Here is an 18,484-nt window from a genome sequence, read left to right as displayed (position 1 = left end):
TCCTGTTTCCTAGCATGTCTCCAGTTCAATGGTTGTGGCCCCTGTGTATCCTCTCAGATTGGCTTCAACTGCAGTTGGTGTAGTAAACTTCAAAGGTAAACGAGAATACTACAAGAAATTGAATTTTAAAAAGACTTACTGCCCCTACTCTTCCGTTACATTTCAAATGTGCCAGGCGTGTTGCTTATCAAGTGTATATGTATACAAAAATGCCATGACAAAATGCAAAAAAAAAAAAAAAGCCTCACAAGTGGGAATTTTCGTTTTTTCATTTGTCTGGTTGCTCAAAATTGACATACATTTATAATCTCTACGGGGTTTGAGGTAGATAATGATTGCTGTCGATGAGTGTTTAAATTGATGCTTTTGGTCCATATGCTGCAGAAAGCATGGCATTAGATATCTTTATTCTAACAAGGAGAATTTAGTCTTAATCACATGAACATTTTTAGAAAATCCTGTAAATATCTCAAAGGTTACTAGCCAAGATGGGACCTGCAGGCTGAGGGAGAGGAATAGAGGGACACTAGCTGTCCTTAGACAATAGAACGCGCAGCTTTTGTTTGTGTTGTAACTAACTGACTTTGAAACTTAAGCGGCCTCGCTTGTCAAAGAGGGTGATGATTTTCATGAGGGGTAAAGAGGATTTTTCAGTCCTTAGGGCTTAGAGGATTCTGAATGATGATTTGTTAGAAATCCAGAGTGCAGACCTTTAAGCGTGTTTTGGTATTTACTCAACCATCTGCGTATCAGTTATGTTTCAAGCACTGGGAAAGCATCAGTGAGTAATTTGGATGTGGCCCCTGCCCCCGTGGAGCTTACAGTCTACCTGAGAATAAGCCCCCCTCTCACCTTCAGGGTGTGTGATAAGTCTGCTCCTTCCTGCAGGCGGAGAATCACATCTTCAGGCCCTTAGTCAGTGCCTGTGGCCTCAGAGCTTTCTGTTGTAAGCAGTCGGTGCCTTCCAATCTTGCTGCACATTTGCTGTAATGATAGAGGCACATTCAGGAATATTTTTGAAGTTATTGAGGATAAAGACTAGAATGCCAGTTCCCTGATAACAAGCTTTAGGAAACATGTTTAACTTGCTAACTTTGGGGCAACCACTCCGTTACTCTGGATAGAACAGTATTATATATTATAATTTATGTTTTGTTTTCAATTTATCATGCTGTTCCGATAATTTCCTTTGGGCAATGAATTTAAAATAATGAAAAAGCAAGCAGGCAATTAGCATTCTTAAAAGTAGATTTTAACTGGCTGTATCTCCAGAGTGGAAGAACTGCTATAAAGTCAAGGGTGTGCCGTTATTTATATTCATAGTTTGGTGACATTTCACAAAAATTACATGCATGTTAGAAATTATTCAAAATCTGCTTAGATAATGAGCAAAGTGCATCTAAAGAGATGGCATTTTAATATGTATGGTTAAGTAATGCTGAGCTCAGACATGAAAAACGCCCTGAAGAATGAAGCAGAGGCTCTGGTTTGGGGTGTGTATCTAATTCACATTCCAGTTTAGTAATCAGCTCCTCCGAGGAGTCTCCCTGAAGCACGAGTTTGTGTGAGGTCGCCAACCCCTGTGTTTCCCTGGTGTCTGGACACACCTTCCTCATTAGTATTTAGCACAGGGCAGTTGTTCTTTCATCAGTCTCCTTTGCTGGTTCTGGGTTTAGTAAGTGTGATTTGCCCTTTTATCTATAGCACCTAAGAATGTACCTGGTGCTGCAGAAAAATAGATGAATGAGTGAAGAATGAATGAATGGTGATTAGGTTCCAGATGAAGAAGTCATAATTAGGTTTGTCTGGGACCAAAGGGCTTCCCAGGACAAGGGACTTGCCATACTGAAACCAGGAAAGTTGAGGGAAAACCAGGTCGAGGTTGCCACCCAGCCAGAGTACTATTATGACCATTCTCGCCTGAAGTAATGTTTTGGTAATTGAAGGTTTGGGGCATTAATCTATAAACCTACATTCTACTAACCATTTCATTATGGTTTTTATAGATCTCATTGGTGGATATATACGTTTAAAGTTCCAAACAAGCATTTTTGGCAATAAAAAGACATCCACAAATTGGAAACTGCTTTATTCTGTTAATACTTTCACTGAATTGAGAGATCTCTTTGCCAGTCATTGTGCCAAGGAATTTTCAAATATATTTAACTATGCAGTAGTTTTGCAGTGGAGGAAACTGAAGCTAAGTTATTTGTGCAGGGTCTCATTGCTCTTAAATGTTAAGTTTAGAACTGAAGTTTAATCCGTGTGACTCCCCTGCCTGGGGTTTTGACACCTCACCTGTTCTGCCCCGCACCTGCCAGGCTTCAGGTGCAGGTTAATCTTCATCACTGCCTGAAAAATAGTAGTCATACTGCTAAAAAATAAATATTTTTATAATTGATATTGCAAGAAAGTGATAAACGTTTTTATAGGCATAAAAAAGAATGCAGAAAAGACTCAACTAAAACATAAGACTATTGTATATTATTGAAAGCATAGTTTTTTATATGATTAATAGAAAAAAGAAAGGTGGTGATGCGTATGAATGAGGAAGGGATTCATCAAATAATACTACTAAAAAAATATGAGTTTTCTGCATGTTACCATTTGATGTTTTGTTGAATACCAAACCCTGGTTTAAAATCTTGGATTTATTTTTAATTCCTGAGCAACCCAGTTATATACAAATCAAAACCTGCCTAATTAATTTGTTAACTATGGCTCATTGCACCTTTGTTTAACTTAATTTCCCACTGCATTTTATTAATTTCTCCTTAGACCTGTGAGCTTCAAAACTTGGCTTTTGCTGCCTGCAAGCATTTCCCCAGACTTTAGAGCTTTTATTAACAAATTCATAAAAACAAGAGAAGTCTTATCCTTAGCAGCACAAAAGGGGCCTCACAGATTTTTCTTTCACCCTTCTTACATTCTCCTTTGTTCTCATTTATCCCTGAATAATAAACAGTTGGCAGTGATTATTGAAACTCTCAAGGTGGGCTTGCTCTAAGAAGATAAGTTTAATTGGTTTGTTTATTTCCTTTAATTCTCATTTTTCACGGAGCAAAAACTAACATAGAATGTTTATAATGGCTTACCCAAAGTCTAAAGGAATTTGGGCCATATTACAGATCCATGATCGAACGTGTTTACCCAAAATAGATGGCCCACTGCTTCTAGGTAAGAGTATTTTTACTTATTCACTGCAAATTGAGAGGAGCTGAATCAACCACTTTCTATTATACCTTATATTTTCACTCATTTAACAAAAAAATGTTCGTGTCTCTGTGTTCAAGTTAAACCCTAGATTGGAGATTCAGTGGTGAGCAAATTACTTCCCTCATAGAGCTTACAGTTGTAGTGTAGGGAGATAGATTTTAAGTAAATAGATATGCAGAAAATAGACTTGGTAAGGATGAGTGTTATGGCAAAAAAGTAAGCAGGGCAATGTAATGGAAAATATAGAAGAATTGATAAGTATAACAAGAGTTTGTTGGTATCATGCTAAGCAACCTTGACTTTTTGAAGAGACCTTGGTTTCATCAGCCATCATTCTGCAAAAGTTTATTTTTAAATTGAAAATATATTTTGGTTCTTAAAATATTCATTCACTCATTCATTGACTTAAAAAGTTACTGAATGCTTTTCACACTAGTCTAAACACTGAGGTAGTTATAATAACCAGATTTTAATCAGCCCCAAAGCTCACATGGAGCTTAGTTTAGCTTATTAAGCTGGAAAATAAATATATTAATAATTAAACAAAAGTGTTAGTCAATGATAAGTGATCTATTGAATTTAAAAGAGCCAGTAGTTGCTCTGGACTGGGTGGCTAGGAAAAGCTTCTTGGAGGAAGTGACGATTAAACTTAGATGTGAATGATGGGGAACCAGCTACACCAAGGAGGAGGCAGAGTGTTTCCAAGGGACTGGCAAGTGCAGTGCAGTGGTCCTACAGGGGTTCAGGCTTGATCTGAGAAGGAAGGAAAAAGGTGCAGTGAGTTGGGAGGATTAAGGGTTGAGCATGAAGGGTGAATGGTAGCAGATGAAATTAGAAGGTAGCAAAGTATCAAAATCTAGATGGTTTTGTAAGCCAGCAAGGGTTTTATTATCAGGATGATAGGAAGTTTTTAGATTGTAGAAGAACTTAAGGGGAGCCGTGATGTGATTTCATTGTATTTTAAAAATGCAACTCTGGATGCTCCAGGGAAAATTGTTGTATTTTTGTTGTGGTTTGTTTGTTTGTTGGAGGGTCATGTGTGTGTGCTCTTGGGTTTTTTCCTGGGTTTGGGTTTTTTGGTGGTGGTGTTTTTGTTTTGTTTTGTTTTTTGTTTTGTTTTGTTTTGTTTTGTTTTCGTGGGAGTTAAGAATGAAAAGGAAAAGAAGAATAAAAACTGTGCACTAGTCTACAGGAGGTATGATAGCAGCTTAGACAAGGATGATACTTCTGAGGAATCTGGAGAGATGAATTAATATGAGGTATATTTTGGAAGGAGAGAAGTTACTTACTAATGGATTAGAAGTGAAGGGAAAGGAGAAGGTAAGAATTAAGGATACTCCCTAGATTTTTGTTTGAGCAATTTGGTAGATACTGGCACACGTTTTTTGAGCCTAGGTAATATGGCAGAAGAAATAGAGACTAGGGCAGGGAGAAATAAAGAGTTTGGTTAGGGACAAGCTCAGTTTGAGATGCCTATGAGACTTCAAGTGGAAGTGAAGTAGGTGGGGATAGATAAGCCCCAAATTCCAGGAACAGTTTATGTCTAGAGGTTCAGATAGGAGAGTCATTATACTGAGAGTGTTTAAATTTATGAGACTAAATGAGATCAGCCATGAAGAGAGTGTAAATTGAAAATAAAAGAGATTCCAGGAAAGAGCCAGTGGCATGGCTTAATGAGGATGGTGCTGACCTTCTATTACATACGTGATGTTTCTATAGACAGAGACTGCCTCTGAAAAGATACATATGAGAATGATAACAGTTTTTGTCTCTGGGGAAACTATAGTGAGCAGGAACAGTCACGAGAATGAGTATTACTTTTCAGGAAGTATACTTTCATATGATTTGAATTTTTGCCACATGGAGTTAAAGACAAAAGGAAACATCAACCAGGAGAAATAAGAGAACATAAATTCTTCAAAGGGTAGAGATGCAGTCTTACTCATTTTAGTGTTTTCCACAGCACCTAACACAGTGCCTGCGCTAAGACAGGAATCCAGCATATGCAACCTGGTCTGGATTATTCATATAATTGAGACCAGAAATTTCTATTTTCCTGAGAATTCTAATTACTCACTTTGGCTGTTTCTGTCCATTGGCTTTGTCAGTGTCAACCAAATGGCTATAGAAAGAACCAAGCTAATGCCTGGCATCAAAGGTCAACATTTATAATTAGACATGTTGAACACTGAGGAGCTAGACTCTGGGTGCCTTACTTTTAAAGAAGTTTCCACCTTAGCTCCAATCAAAGTCATAGACTGGTACTGATAAAACTTGGGGAATAAATACATTCTATGATTCTACCCATCAAAGGAATAAATAGAATTGGCAACCCACTACTAATGGTAAAGACCTCTATTTACAGAAGAGTCATGTAACATGTTTACTTTAGAAGGAATATGGGAGGAAGGAGAGATGTTCCCAAATAACTGCTGTATACTTTTTCAAACTATTTTTTCTATTGCATTTCCCTGAGCCACCATCACACTTATTGTTTTCTGGTGAATGAATTGGATTTCTGTGCTGTAACAAAAAGAGAAATAGAAAGTATCACATGTAATATACTTTTAAAAGTTTGAAAATCTGTAAGTCAGAAATACTGGCTAATAATTCATTAATGATATAAAATGTATCATAAACCTAAATTAACAATAAAAAACCATTTTATATAGTCACAGCTAGTTTTTAAAAATAGAGTGTATACATATTATTGTAAAACAGAGTGTATACATATTATTTAACTTAAGCATACAATAAACTTAAATAAGCATACAATAAGCAAGAAATTAAACTCCCTAAGTTTGGGAGGAGAGGGAAATGGAGAGAGAAAATTTGAATAGTGCGGCTGATCCCACCTTTCCTGAAAAACACCAATGAGATTTGAACACACTTTCCTCCCTTGGTCTTGTTCCTGTGTACCCCTTAACATTTGGCACACTTGCAGCATTGATCTTGACTCCAGTGTTTAAAGACACAGTGGGTGTTTTTATATCACATGGTCTTAAAATCAAGCCAACAGCTTCATCTAGGGTCATACCAAACCCCACAGTCTATTCTGGCAATGGAGGAAGAACTACTTGTAGGTTTTTTTGTTGTTGTTTGTTTTTATCACATCCCTTTCCCTTGAGACAAGCTTTGTCTAGGTGAGGCTGGGTAGGTACAATGGAGCGGAAGTTGTAAGTAGAATGTGAAATGACAAGTTCGAAAGTGCTTGACCAAGATGTCAAGTGATCTTCTTACATGTCCTTAAAGGCTCTGCCTTTGAGGGAGAGCTAATTGGCCTCGAAAAGCTGAGAGCAGTTGGGAGAACGAACTAGTTTTATTAAAAGACAGAGTGTCAAGCTCCCGAGAGGGCTGTACTAAGGGAATTTCAAGCATGTTTTGACTCAGTATGATTTCTACCTACTTACTCATCTCAATATCTAACCCTCAAGTAAGGTGCACCTCCGCTGTAATCCTCAGAGGGCCATGGAAAGCACTCTGTTGGTCTGATTTAGCTGTTAGTCTTAATTTAGTCTCAAGATTTTAAGATGGAAAGGAGACAGTCAAAAACCCACAACTGTTGAATGATTGGTCATATACTCTTGGAATATATGACCAAGACTGACTTTTTTTTTTAATTCTCACCCGAGGATATTTTTTCCATTGCTTTTCAGAGAGAGTGGTAGGGAGAGACAGAGAGAAACATCAACATGAGAGAGACACATTGACTGGTTGCCTCCCTTGCGGGATCCAACCAAGGCTGAAATTTTTGAAATTAAGGTAAATCAGTAGTTAGAGCCAGTATAATTGCACTTGCTTAAATACACCTTTTGTATCTGGATAAAGCCATAGTCTTTCTATAACCCTTTGACATCATATTTGAAGCTACATGTACATTACACATTTACATGATCCTTTTATATAAGGAATCCCATTGGCTTTAATAATAAGATGTGAAGTCCAGACCTAATAATCAAATAAAAGCCATTTAGGAAACCTAGGAGCCCTGATCCAGAACTAATTATAACCTTAGGCTTATTTCAGTGGATTGGGCTGAAATAAAGTTCTGCTTGGAAATTTCAGATGAACATTTAGAACTCATCACACTTTAAAAATTTTAAATGAACTTTTATTGATCTGTGTTCCAGTATGCTGACCTTTTTTTTCAAATTGAAATCACCTCCATCTACTTATCAGAATTACTGATTAATAATATTTTGATAACCAAAAATCTTCAGGATATAAATTGAATGTCAGTTTTAAGTGCAAAATTCAAAGCTACTTATAACTCTAACAAAATCTATTTCTGTGTCTTTGATAAAAAGTATGTCCTGATAAAATATTAGGTCCAACAAAATTATGTCATGGAAGAAAAGTAAATTGAAATGACTTGTTGTCGAGCTGCTTAGTCTTGAAAGACAGGAAGAAGAGAATGAATTACAGTCATTTCTGATTGAAGGCATCATAGAAACATTAAGTCTTAATTATATACACTCAGCAACAATGGATAAATTGCCCTTAGGTCTGAAACTGGTGATTATGTCAGCCCAAGTCTAAACAAAATGAGATTCTCTCTCTTTAGTGTATTTTTATTAAGTGTATTGGGTTTTCTGCATCAAGGAGTACTAGGCAGCAAAGGTTCAGGAGCAGCCCAGAATTGAGGAAGCCCAGAATTGCATTATTCAAAAGAAGTCAGCCATGGCCAGGTGGCTCAGTTGGTTGAAGTGTCTTCCTGTACACCAAAAGGTTGTGGTGATTCACGGCCAGGACACATATCTAGGTTGCGTGCAGGTTTGATCCCTGGTTGGGGCACATATGGGGACACAACCAGTCGATGTTTCTCTCTCACTCTTTCTGTCTGCCTTTCTCTCTCTCCCTCCCTCTTTCTCTTGAATCAATAAAAACATATCCTCAGGTGAGGGTTAAATTAAAATTTTTTTTTAAAAAGTCAAAGTTTCCAAAATTTATACTAGAGAGGAGGCCATGTTTTATTGTCTGAGGTGGAATAGACTGGATGTCTGAAGACATAGTGGCACAGCCAAAAATTTACTGACTAATCTTGTACCAACCAATTAAAGCTCTTTGACTCCATATCCTGAAATGTGAAATACTTGTCATGTAAATATATTTGATTTTTAAAAACTTGAAATCTGAGTGGCCCTGAGTTTTGTAGTCCTCTAATATTAGTACAGATAAGAATTGCCACAGGAGCTTGTTAAAATGCAGGTTTCTCTGCAGCTCACCAAGAGATTCAAATTCAGGAGATCCAGAATGGAGCCCAGAAATTTAACTTTTTAGTAAACTTCTTCAGGGGATCCTGTGATCTGAGAAGAGCACAGAGGAAATAAATGCTAAGCTTGTGCGTATGGGCTAAGAGTCCTATAGGCTTGCAATAGTTATGCCAAAGTTGTATGGAAAAACTTATTCTTAATTTGGAATAGAGAAATATTATTATAGGGGGAAAAAATCTAAAGTAAAAAATGTTGTTAAAATCTATTTGAAGTTAATGAAATAGGTCTTAATAAAAGAAAGCAAGAAGGTTTTGTATTTATAATAAATAAATCAGAAGATTTAGGACATTATTTGGTAGTCAAAATCATTGGAATATCTTTGATTTCTGAATTTTTATTAAATGACTGCTAAGTGGAAATACATTGTTCTAAAGGGACTAGTTGCTTGTAGAAATACCATACAGCCACGGTAATTGTTTTTGACATGCCATGCTTATAAGAGGTGACTTAAAATTGAAATGTTTTAGTGCAAGATCCTTTATAATCCTTTCAAATTTAAATAATCTTAGCATTTCTATTAATTAGCTTGTCCTGAAATGTAGCATAAACAAATGGTCTTTTCAGAACACAAAATTAAAGTCTTTTTCTCTTCCTTTGGCATATTCCAAGCCTAGCTTTAACGAAAGTATACTGATTCTTTTTCTGTGAATGAATTATAACAGTACAATCAAGGATGATATTATTTTATTTATCCATTACATGGAAGCATTTTGAAAGACATTTCAACATAGAGAATACTTTTGAAAAGATACGTAAGTTACTAGTAACAAGGGCTCACCTTTGGGGAACTGCAGTGAATTGGAAATTGGCATAGAGAGAGAACATTTCTTCATATTCCCTTTTGTAGAGATTGAATTTTCACCACATGCACAGCACGTACACTTAATCTATCAATAAACAGTCATTTTTAAGAGAAAGAAAGATATATGTTAATGTGTATTAGGAAACTATGAGTACTCTTTCAGAAAATTTTACAGTTAAAGAACGTTAGAAAATAATCAGTGCTGAAAGTATAGGTGACATCTCTTTCTTCTGGAAAGATGGCATTTAATTTACTAGCTTTTTGGATATAAAGCGCATGTAATTCTTTTCTTCTTTTAAGAAAATGGCATTGCATCCTAGACGGTATGGCTCAACTGGTTGAGCATCACCCGGTGCACTGAAGGGTCACTGGTTCGTTTCCAGATCAGGGCACATGCCAGGTTTCTGCTTAGGTCCCAGTCCAGGTGCAATTGATGTTTCTCTCTCTCTCTCCCTCTCCCTTTCTCACTCTCTAAAATCAATAAAAACGTATTTTTAAAAATAAATAAATGATGGTATTGAACTGTGTGTTTTTATCTATCTATCTGCCTGTCTATCTTTTTATCTATCTATTTTACATTTTGATTTCTGTTTCCTTTTGGCCACTGACCATCTGCAAGTCTGTAAGGATGGCTGTAAATTCACAATAGGAGCCAGTGTTCTTTCTTCCAAACTCTAAACTACAGGTGCGTGAGCCAAGTGTCCTGATAAACAAGTCCCACCTGAAATATCAAAGCATTCTTTTAAGTAGTCTGATTTTCCAGGCAGTGAGTGCTGTGCTTGCCTTCCACCTGAACACCATTTGGCAAAGTAGAGATAAAATCTATAGACTTATTTAGCGTCACATCATTTTATAGCTGATATTTCAAGGTTATCCAAGTGATTGTAAAGTTTTGCTTAAGTGTTAACCAGCTCTGGTAGGCCCATTTTATATAGTTATAATTTAGAAAACCAAAATATTCAACAAATACAATCTAACAAACATATCTAAGTATATAAAAATGAAGCATTTTAGTGCTATATTACATATTCTGTTCCCTTAGCTTGCTTGCACTAATAGTGGGTTCCCTTGGAAATAATTAAAAGTTAATTGTCCAAGAATGAAATTGAATTTGTTCAATATTAAATAAAGGAGATCCTAAATTATTATGGGGGGAAAAATGTGATCCTTAAAGGATAAGAAAATAAAAATTTAGTTGGGATCTATAAAAAACAATGATATGAGTATTAAGTATTCAGAGAACCTTAGATTATCAGTCTTATACTGAAAAAGATTGACATTATTGTAAAAGAGAACATTTAATAAAAGTAGTTTATAGTTTAATTATTTACTTTAGAAAGACATTCAAAATATAATCTGTTCATACTTAAGACAGCTTTTTAAATACTTATGTAAGAAAAAAACTAAAATGTCATTGGGATAGTTTTTGATTTTTTGCTTTCTGCTAAAATCTATTTCTAAGAAAAGTTGAAATATGACTATTTCACATTTTTTAAATGTATCTTTATTGTTCAAGTATTACGTATGTCCCCTTTTTTCATGCTTTGACCCCGTCCACTCTCACCCCCCCTCCACCCAGGCCTACTACACTGTTGTCTGGGTTATGCATATATGCATATAAGTTCTTTAACAAATCTCTTCCTACTCGTCCTTCCCCTCTGACATTCCTCAGTCTGTTCCATGCTTCCATGTCTCTGGATCTGTTTTGTTCATCAGTTTATTTTATTTATTTCAGTGAGATCATGTGATACTTGTCTATCTCTGACTGACTTTTTTCACTTAGCATCATACTCTCCAGATCCACCCATGCTGACTTAAAGGGTAAGGATCCTTCTTTTTCACAGCTGCATAGTATTCCATAGTGTAAATGCCCCACAGTCTTTTTATCCACTCATCTATTGATGGGCACTTGGGCTGTTTCCAGATCTTAGCTATTGTAAATTGTGCTGCTATGAACATAGGGGTGAATAAGTTCTTTCTAATTGGTGCTTCAGGTTTCTTAGGATATAGTCCTAGAAGTAGGATCAGTGAGTCAAATGGCAGTTTCATATTTAATTTTTTGAGGAAACTCCACACTGTTTTCCATAGTGACTGCACCTGTCTGCATTCCTACCAGCACTGTACAGGGTTCCTTTTCCTCCACATCCTCACCAGCACATGTTGTTTGGTGATTTATTGATGGCAGCCATTCTGACTGACAGGTGTGAAGTGATACCTCTTTGTGGTTTTAATTTGCATCTCTCTGATGATTTGTGACTTTGAGCATTTTTCCATTTCTCTTGGCCATTTATATGTCCTCTTTGGAGACGTGTCTATTTAGGTCCTTGGCCCATTTTTTAAATGGATTGCTTGTCTTCCTTTTGTTGAGTTGTATGAGTACTTTATATATTTTGGAAATTAACCCTTTATCAGATATTTCATTGGCAAGTATGTTCTCCCATACAGTGGGTTCCCTTTACATTTTGATGCTGGTTTCGTTTGCTGTGCAGAAGCTTTTTATTTTGATGTAGTCCCACTTCTTTATTTTTCCTTTGTTTCTCTTGCACTAGGCGAAGTATCAGTGAAAATTATGCTACGTGAGATGTCTGAGATTTGGCTGCCTATGTTTTCTTCTAGGATTTTTATGGTTTCAGGTCTTACATTTAAGTCTTTTATCCATTTTAAGTTTATTCTTGTGTATGGTGTAGGTGGGCGGTCTAATTTCATTTTTTTGCATGTACCTGTCCAATATTCCCAACACCATTTATTAAAAAGACTGTCTTTACTCCACTGTATGTTCTTGCCTCCTTTCTCAAATATTAATTGAGCATAATGGCTTGCATCAATTTCTGGGTTCTCTGTTCTGTTCCATTGGTCTATATACCTGTCCTTGTGCTAGTACCAGGCTGTTTTGTTTACAGTGGCTTTGTAGTATAACTTGATATCCAGTATTGTTATAGCTCCAACTTTGTTCTTCTTTCTCAAGATTGCTAGGGCTATTCGGGGTCATTTTTGATTTCGTATAAATTTTTGGAGTATTTGTTCTAGATCTGTGAGATAAGACATTGGTATTTTAACAAAGATAGTATTGAATCTGTAGATTGCTTTGGATAGTATTGACAATTTAATAATGTCATTTCTACCAGTCCATGAACATGGTATATTCTTCCACTTGTTCATATCTTCCTTTATCTCTTTTTGAATGTCCTGTAGTTTTCTGAGTACAGGCCTTACCTCCTTAGTTAAGTTTATTAAATCTAATAGTTTATTGGTGGAGTCTTTAGGATTCTTTACGTACAGTATCTTGTCATCTTCAAAAAATGACAGTTTTACTTCCTCCTTTCCAATTTGGATGTCTGTTATTTTTTTTCTTCTCTGATCACTGTGGCTGGGACTTCTAGTACTATGTTGAATAAGAGTGGTGAAAGCAGACAACCCAGTCTCATTCCTGTCCTTAAGGGAAATAGTATTCCTATGTATCTTAATTTTTTTGTTGCAATGATAAATGGGATTGTTTCTTTAGTTTCTCTTTCTGAGACTTCATTATTAGTGTATAAAAATGCCATCAGCCCGGCCGGGCATGGCCCAGCGGTTGAGCGTCGACCTAGGATCCAGGCAATTGGGGTTCGATTCCCTGGTCAGGGCACATGCCCTGGCTGTGGGCTTGATCAATGACTCTCTCATCATTCATGTTTCTATCTCTCTCTCTCTCCCTCTCCTTTCCTCTCTCTGAAATCAATAAAGATATATTTTTAAAAAAAGGTGCCATCAATTTCTGGGTGTTAATTTTGTATACTGTTACCTTGCCGAATTCATTCATTAAATCTAATAGTTTATTGGTGGAGTCTTTAGGATTTTTTACGTACAGTATCTTGTCATCTGCAAATAATGACAGTTTTACTTCCTCCTTTCCAATTTGGATGTCTGTTATTTTTTTTCTTCTCTGATCACTGTGGCTGGGACTTCTAGTACTATGTTGAATAAGAGTGGTGAAAGCAGAAAACCCAGTCTCATTCCTGTCCTTAAGGGAAATAGTTTTAGTTTTTGCCCATTGAGTATGATGTTGGCTGTAGGTTTGTCATATATGGCCTTTATTATGTTGAGGTATGATCTCTCTATTCCCACTTTGCTGAGAGTTTTTATCAAAAATGGGTATTGTATTTAATCAAATGCTTTTTCTGCATCTATTGATATGATTATGTGATTTTTGTCTTTCAATTTGTTTATGCGATGTATCACGTTTATCAATTTGCAAATATTGTACCAGCCTTGCAGCCTTGTAATAAGTCCTACTTGGTCATGTTGTATGATCTTTTTAATATATTGCTGGATCTGATTTGCTAATATTTTGTTTAGGATTTTAGCATCTGTGTTCATCAGGGATATTGGATTGTTATTCTCTTTCTTTGTAGTGTCTTTATCTGGTTTTGGAAGTAGGACAATGCTGGTCTCATAAAAGGAGCTTGGAAGTGTTCCTTCCTCTTGGATTTTTTGGAATAGCCTTAGGAGGATAGGTGTTACTTCTCCTTTGAACGCTTTGTAAATCTCCACTGTGAAGCCATTAGAAACAGGGTTTTTGTTTGCTGGGAGTCTTCTTCTTACTGCTTCAGTTTCATCAGTTGTTATCAACCTTTGGGTTTTCTGATTCTTCCTGATTCATTTTTGGAATATTAAATTTGTCTAGTAATTTGTCCATTTCATCCATGTTGTCCAGCTTGTTGGCATATAGTTTTTCATAGTATTTTTTTTTACAATCCTTTGTATTTCTGTGGTATCAGTTACTTCAACTTTTTTGTTTCTCATTTTATTTATTTGGATCCTCTCTCTTTGTTTCTTGATGACTCTGGCTAAAGGTTCATCAATATTGTTTATTTTTTCAAAGAACCAGCTCTTGGTTTCATTGATCTTTTGTATTGTTTTTTTAAATGTCTATGTCATTTATTTCAACTCTGATCTTTATTATTTCCTTCCTTCTATTTATTCTGGGTTTTTCTTGTTGTTATCTTTCTAAGTCTTTAAGTTGTAGTGTTAGATAGTTAATTAAAAGTCTTTTTCTTGTTTTTACAGTAGGCCTGTAGTGTACTGAACTTCCCTCTCAGGACTGCTTTCACTGTGTCCCATAGATTTGGGGTTGTTGTGTGTTCATTTTCATTTGTTTCCAGGAAGTTTTTCATTTCTTTCTTGATCTCTTCGGTAACCCATTCATTGTTTAGTAATATGATATTTATCCTCCATGTGTTTGAATGTTTTTTAGTGTTTTTATTGTAGTTGATTTCTAATTTTATGACATTCTGATCCAAAAAGATGCTTGATATGATTTCAATCTTCTTGAACTTGTAAAGACTTGTTTTTTGTCCTAATATGTGGTTTATCTTTGAGAATGTCCCCTGTGCACTTGAGAAGAATGTATATTCTGCAGCTTTGGGGTGAAATGTTCTGTAAATATCATTTAAATCCATCTGATCTAGTATGTCACTTAAAGTCACTGTTTCCGTGTTGATATTTTGTCTAGAAGATCTATCCAGTGATATCAGTGTGGTGCTAAAATCCCCTACTATGACCATATTGCTTTCGATCTCTCCCTTAAAATCCTTCAGAAGTTTTTTATATATTTAAGGGCTCCTCTGCTGGTGCATATATTTACCATGATTATATTCTCTTACAGTATTTACTCCTTTAGTATTATGTACTGACCTTTATTATCTCTTGTTATGGCTTTCATTTTGAAGTCTATTTTGTCAGATATAAGTATTGCTACCTCAGCTCTTTTTTTCATTTTCATTTGCATGGAAATTTTTTTTCCATCTCTTTACTTCATCCTGTGTGAATCTTTTGTTCTGAGGTGGGTTTCTTGTAGACAGCACATATTTGGGACTTGTTTTCTTATCCATTCAGCTACCTTATGTTCTTTGATTAGAGCATTTAACCCATTTACATTTAAGGTTATTATTGATAGGTGCTTATCTCTTGCCAGTTTTATTCTTTATGCCTTTGTTTCTCTCTCTTTCTTTATTTCTTCTTTTTATTACAATAGTCCCTTTAACATTTTTTACAATTGTGGTTTGGTGGTGATAAACTTGTTTAGCTGTTTTGTTTTGTTTTGTTGTTCTTCTTTTGTCTGGGAAACTCTATATTTTACCTTCAATGTCGAATGATAGCCTTGCTGGATAGAGTAGTCTTAGTTTCAGATCCTTGCTTTTCATTTTCTTGAATATTTCATGCCATTCCCTTCTGGCCTGTAGAGTTTCTGATGAGAAATCAGCTGACAGCCTTATGGAAGTTTTTTTGCAGTTAACAAGTTGCATATCTCTTGCTGCCTTTAAGAATCTCTCTCTTTAATTTTTGACATTTAAATTATCATGTGTCTGGGACTGGACCTCTTTGGGTTCTCCTTGCTTGGGAACTCTCTGTGGTTTCCTGGACTTTTGTGACATTTTCCTTCACCAGCTTAGGGAAGTTTTCTGCCATTTTTATTTCAAACGGTTTCTCTATCCTTTCCTCTCTTTCTTCTCCTTTTAGTACTCCTATGATGCTGCTATTGTTACGTTACATTTTGTCCACAGCTCCCTTAAACTGTCCTGCTTTTTGCTTTTACTTTTTGGTTCTTTGAGTGATTTTTTTCTACCCTGCCTTCTAAGTCACTGATCTAATCCTTGGCTTCCTCTAATCTGTTTATTCCTTCCAATGTATTCTTTATTTCTGCTATGTTATTCTTCATTTTTCAACTGGTTGTTTTTTATGGTGTTTATATCTTTTTTATGCTATTGAGCATCCTTATAATCATTATTCTGAACTCTATATATGATAAACTGCATAATTGCATTTCATGTAGCTCTTCTGGAGAATTCTCTTGTTCTTTCATTTGGAACTTGTTTTTTTGTCCCCCCATTTTGGCTGCCTATTTGAGTTTGTTCCTATGTATTAGGTAGATCTGCTGTGTCTCCCAGTCATTTTGGAGTGTCTGGTGCAGGCCAAAGTCAGACACTGTTTGTGACTGGCCCTGCATACCGAGTGTGGAGCTATTAGTGATGCACTGCTTGTGTCTTATTCTTTTGGGACTGAGTTCATTTGTACAGGACCAAGATGCACACCAAAGTCTGCCTTTTCAAAGCTCAGGCCCAGAAGCAGATCAGGGAAAGACTCAACGCACCCGGAATTCCACTTCTCCCTGCAGGCTGATTAATCTGTGTCTCTTAGTGAACCTCGGGCTGTAGGCCACAGCAAGGCCTAAACTCCACAGGGTGGGGTGAAAGTTTAATGGGTGGAGAAGTTGCTTCTGCCCACCCTCAGGGAAAAGCTGCCTGGCTGGCAAAGGTCTGCCTGAGAAAGATGTCCTCTGCAGTATGGGGGAATGACTCAGCACAGGACTCCAGATGGCTGCCCTCTGAGTTCTATCTCCAGAGCCTGCAACTCTAGATTCTCCTCAACCGCTCTATTCTACTCTGCTCTCTCTTTGCCGGAGCCCCAGGTGAGTGGCTGCACGCAAAATATTGTGTGTTGGCCCTGTAAGAGGGTGCCTGCTGCTCCAGCCATGTCTCCCTGGCAGACAGAAATCCCACTGCTGCTTTTCACAGCCAGATATTATATGAGTACCTTTCTCAGTTCTGGTGCTCTGGGTGGGAGAGCCAGCTTGAGGTTTAGACCCCAGAGCTCTCAGTGGAAACCCCCACACCTGAGATATCCCTCTTGACCTTTAGCTGTTGCCTGTGGGAGCCCAGCCAGCCCTCTTGTGCCTCCACACTTCCTACCAGTCCCTATGTGGTCTCCACTTTAGGTCTTTGGTTATAAGTGTTCTCTCCAGCTAATTTCAGTTGTTTATTCAGGATGATTTTTCTATATTTTATTTGTAATTCCAGTTTGGTCCTGAGAGAATGTCAGTATAACTTCCACGTAATCTGCTGCCATCTTGGAATCCTCCTCATATTTCTTAACATGAGCATACTACTTAAGATTTTTGTGGAATTTTCTAAACATTAAGAAGTTTATTTTCTGACAAGTCCTGAGTCAAAGGCCTGCCCAGTTTTGAAGGAAACTTTATGATAGGAATTTTCATTGGTGAAAAAGTTCAGGAAATAAAGTAATTTAGCAATGCAAGTAATAATCCTGTTATTTCTTTTGTTTTAAGAACAACTTGCTGTCTTTTTATATAACTTTAGGGCCATCTAACCAAGCTGCTATACATTTTTAGGGAAAACAAAGAAGGTATTTCAGGATAAAAATAAGATTTATTGTTTGAATGAAGATTAGCATGCAAATTATCCTTTTCTGGGATATTATAAAAGGGATTGGCAGAATCTGGATTAGTGAGACTCATTTATTTCTCCTTCCTAGAGAGCCACTTTGTCTTTCACTTCAGCTCTTGAATTTTCCCTTCAATGATAATTCATATGATAATCCATGAATATGACCTTACCTCCAACAGTTTCTAATGATAGGCTTTCCTAATAATACACAGATTTTATATTCCTAAAATAATGTCTTTTGATGACCACAGAAGATCTCTGTATTGACCTGTGCCCTGATCAGAATTAATCTCTCTCTCCTCTGTACTCTGCTAGCACACAGGTGTATTTTATGCTTGCCCAGATTTCCTGCTGCTGCTGCTAAGTTGCATGAGCTTTGAAAGAAAGGATGGGGGACTTGTTTTAAGAGTAAGAATGCCTCGCATATGGAGATACTTAAAATAATCATAATAGCTACCTTTTATGTGCCAGGCATCACACAAAATCCTTTACTCCCACTCAAGTCTTTTAATTCTATTATCTCATTCAGTCCTTGCAATTACATTAAGAGGCAGGTGTTAGGATCCCTGTTTTATAGATTAAGTAAATGAGAATTAGGAAGGTTGTGAAGAGGAGCCAAGGTCATGAAACTAGTAAGTGTTGGAGCCAGAATTTAAAATAAATTGGTTTTGAACTATGGATGGGTAGAGAGATGACAAAAAAATTAAATGGTAGGGTTGAAAATTCTCCATTAGCCTTCTATGCCTAGTCTTAGCACTTATAGCTTGACAAGGTTATGCATCTATGCTGGACAAGCTATCGGTCCATCAGGAAAAGGAAAGAGGCCCCTCCCCTGCCTACTAAAACAGTTTTTTATTGGTTTATTTACATTAACAGCCATTCAAAACTTATTTGAATTGTTTGTTGTAAATAAATATATATATATAAAGTTTCCTTCAGCAATAATTAAGGTTTTATTTATGTAAAGTGCA

The 18,484-nt window shown here is 36.5% G+C and overlaps 1 protein-coding gene across 1 annotated transcript in view; it reads left to right on the top strand.

Annotated features, from left to right (window-relative positions):
• Positions 1-18,484, top strand: part of PLXDC2 (plexin domain containing 2) — a 396,924-nt gene that overhangs the window by 308,013 nt on the left and 70,427 nt on the right. Inside the window, exon 9 of the mRNA XM_081132248.1 lies at positions 14-95. Within this exon, the coding sequence (XP_080988374.1) occupies positions 14-95 (82 nt within the window). The remainder of the gene's footprint in view (positions 1-13; positions 96-18,484) is intronic.

The sequence above is a fragment of the Miniopterus schreibersii genome, assembly GCF_964146895.1.
Source record: "Miniopterus schreibersii genome assembly, chromosome: 1".
In the NCBI taxonomy this organism is placed as follows: domain Eukaryota; kingdom Metazoa; phylum Chordata; class Mammalia; order Chiroptera; family Miniopteridae; genus Miniopterus; species Miniopterus schreibersii.
This window is presented reverse-complemented; position numbering and strand designations above follow the sequence as displayed.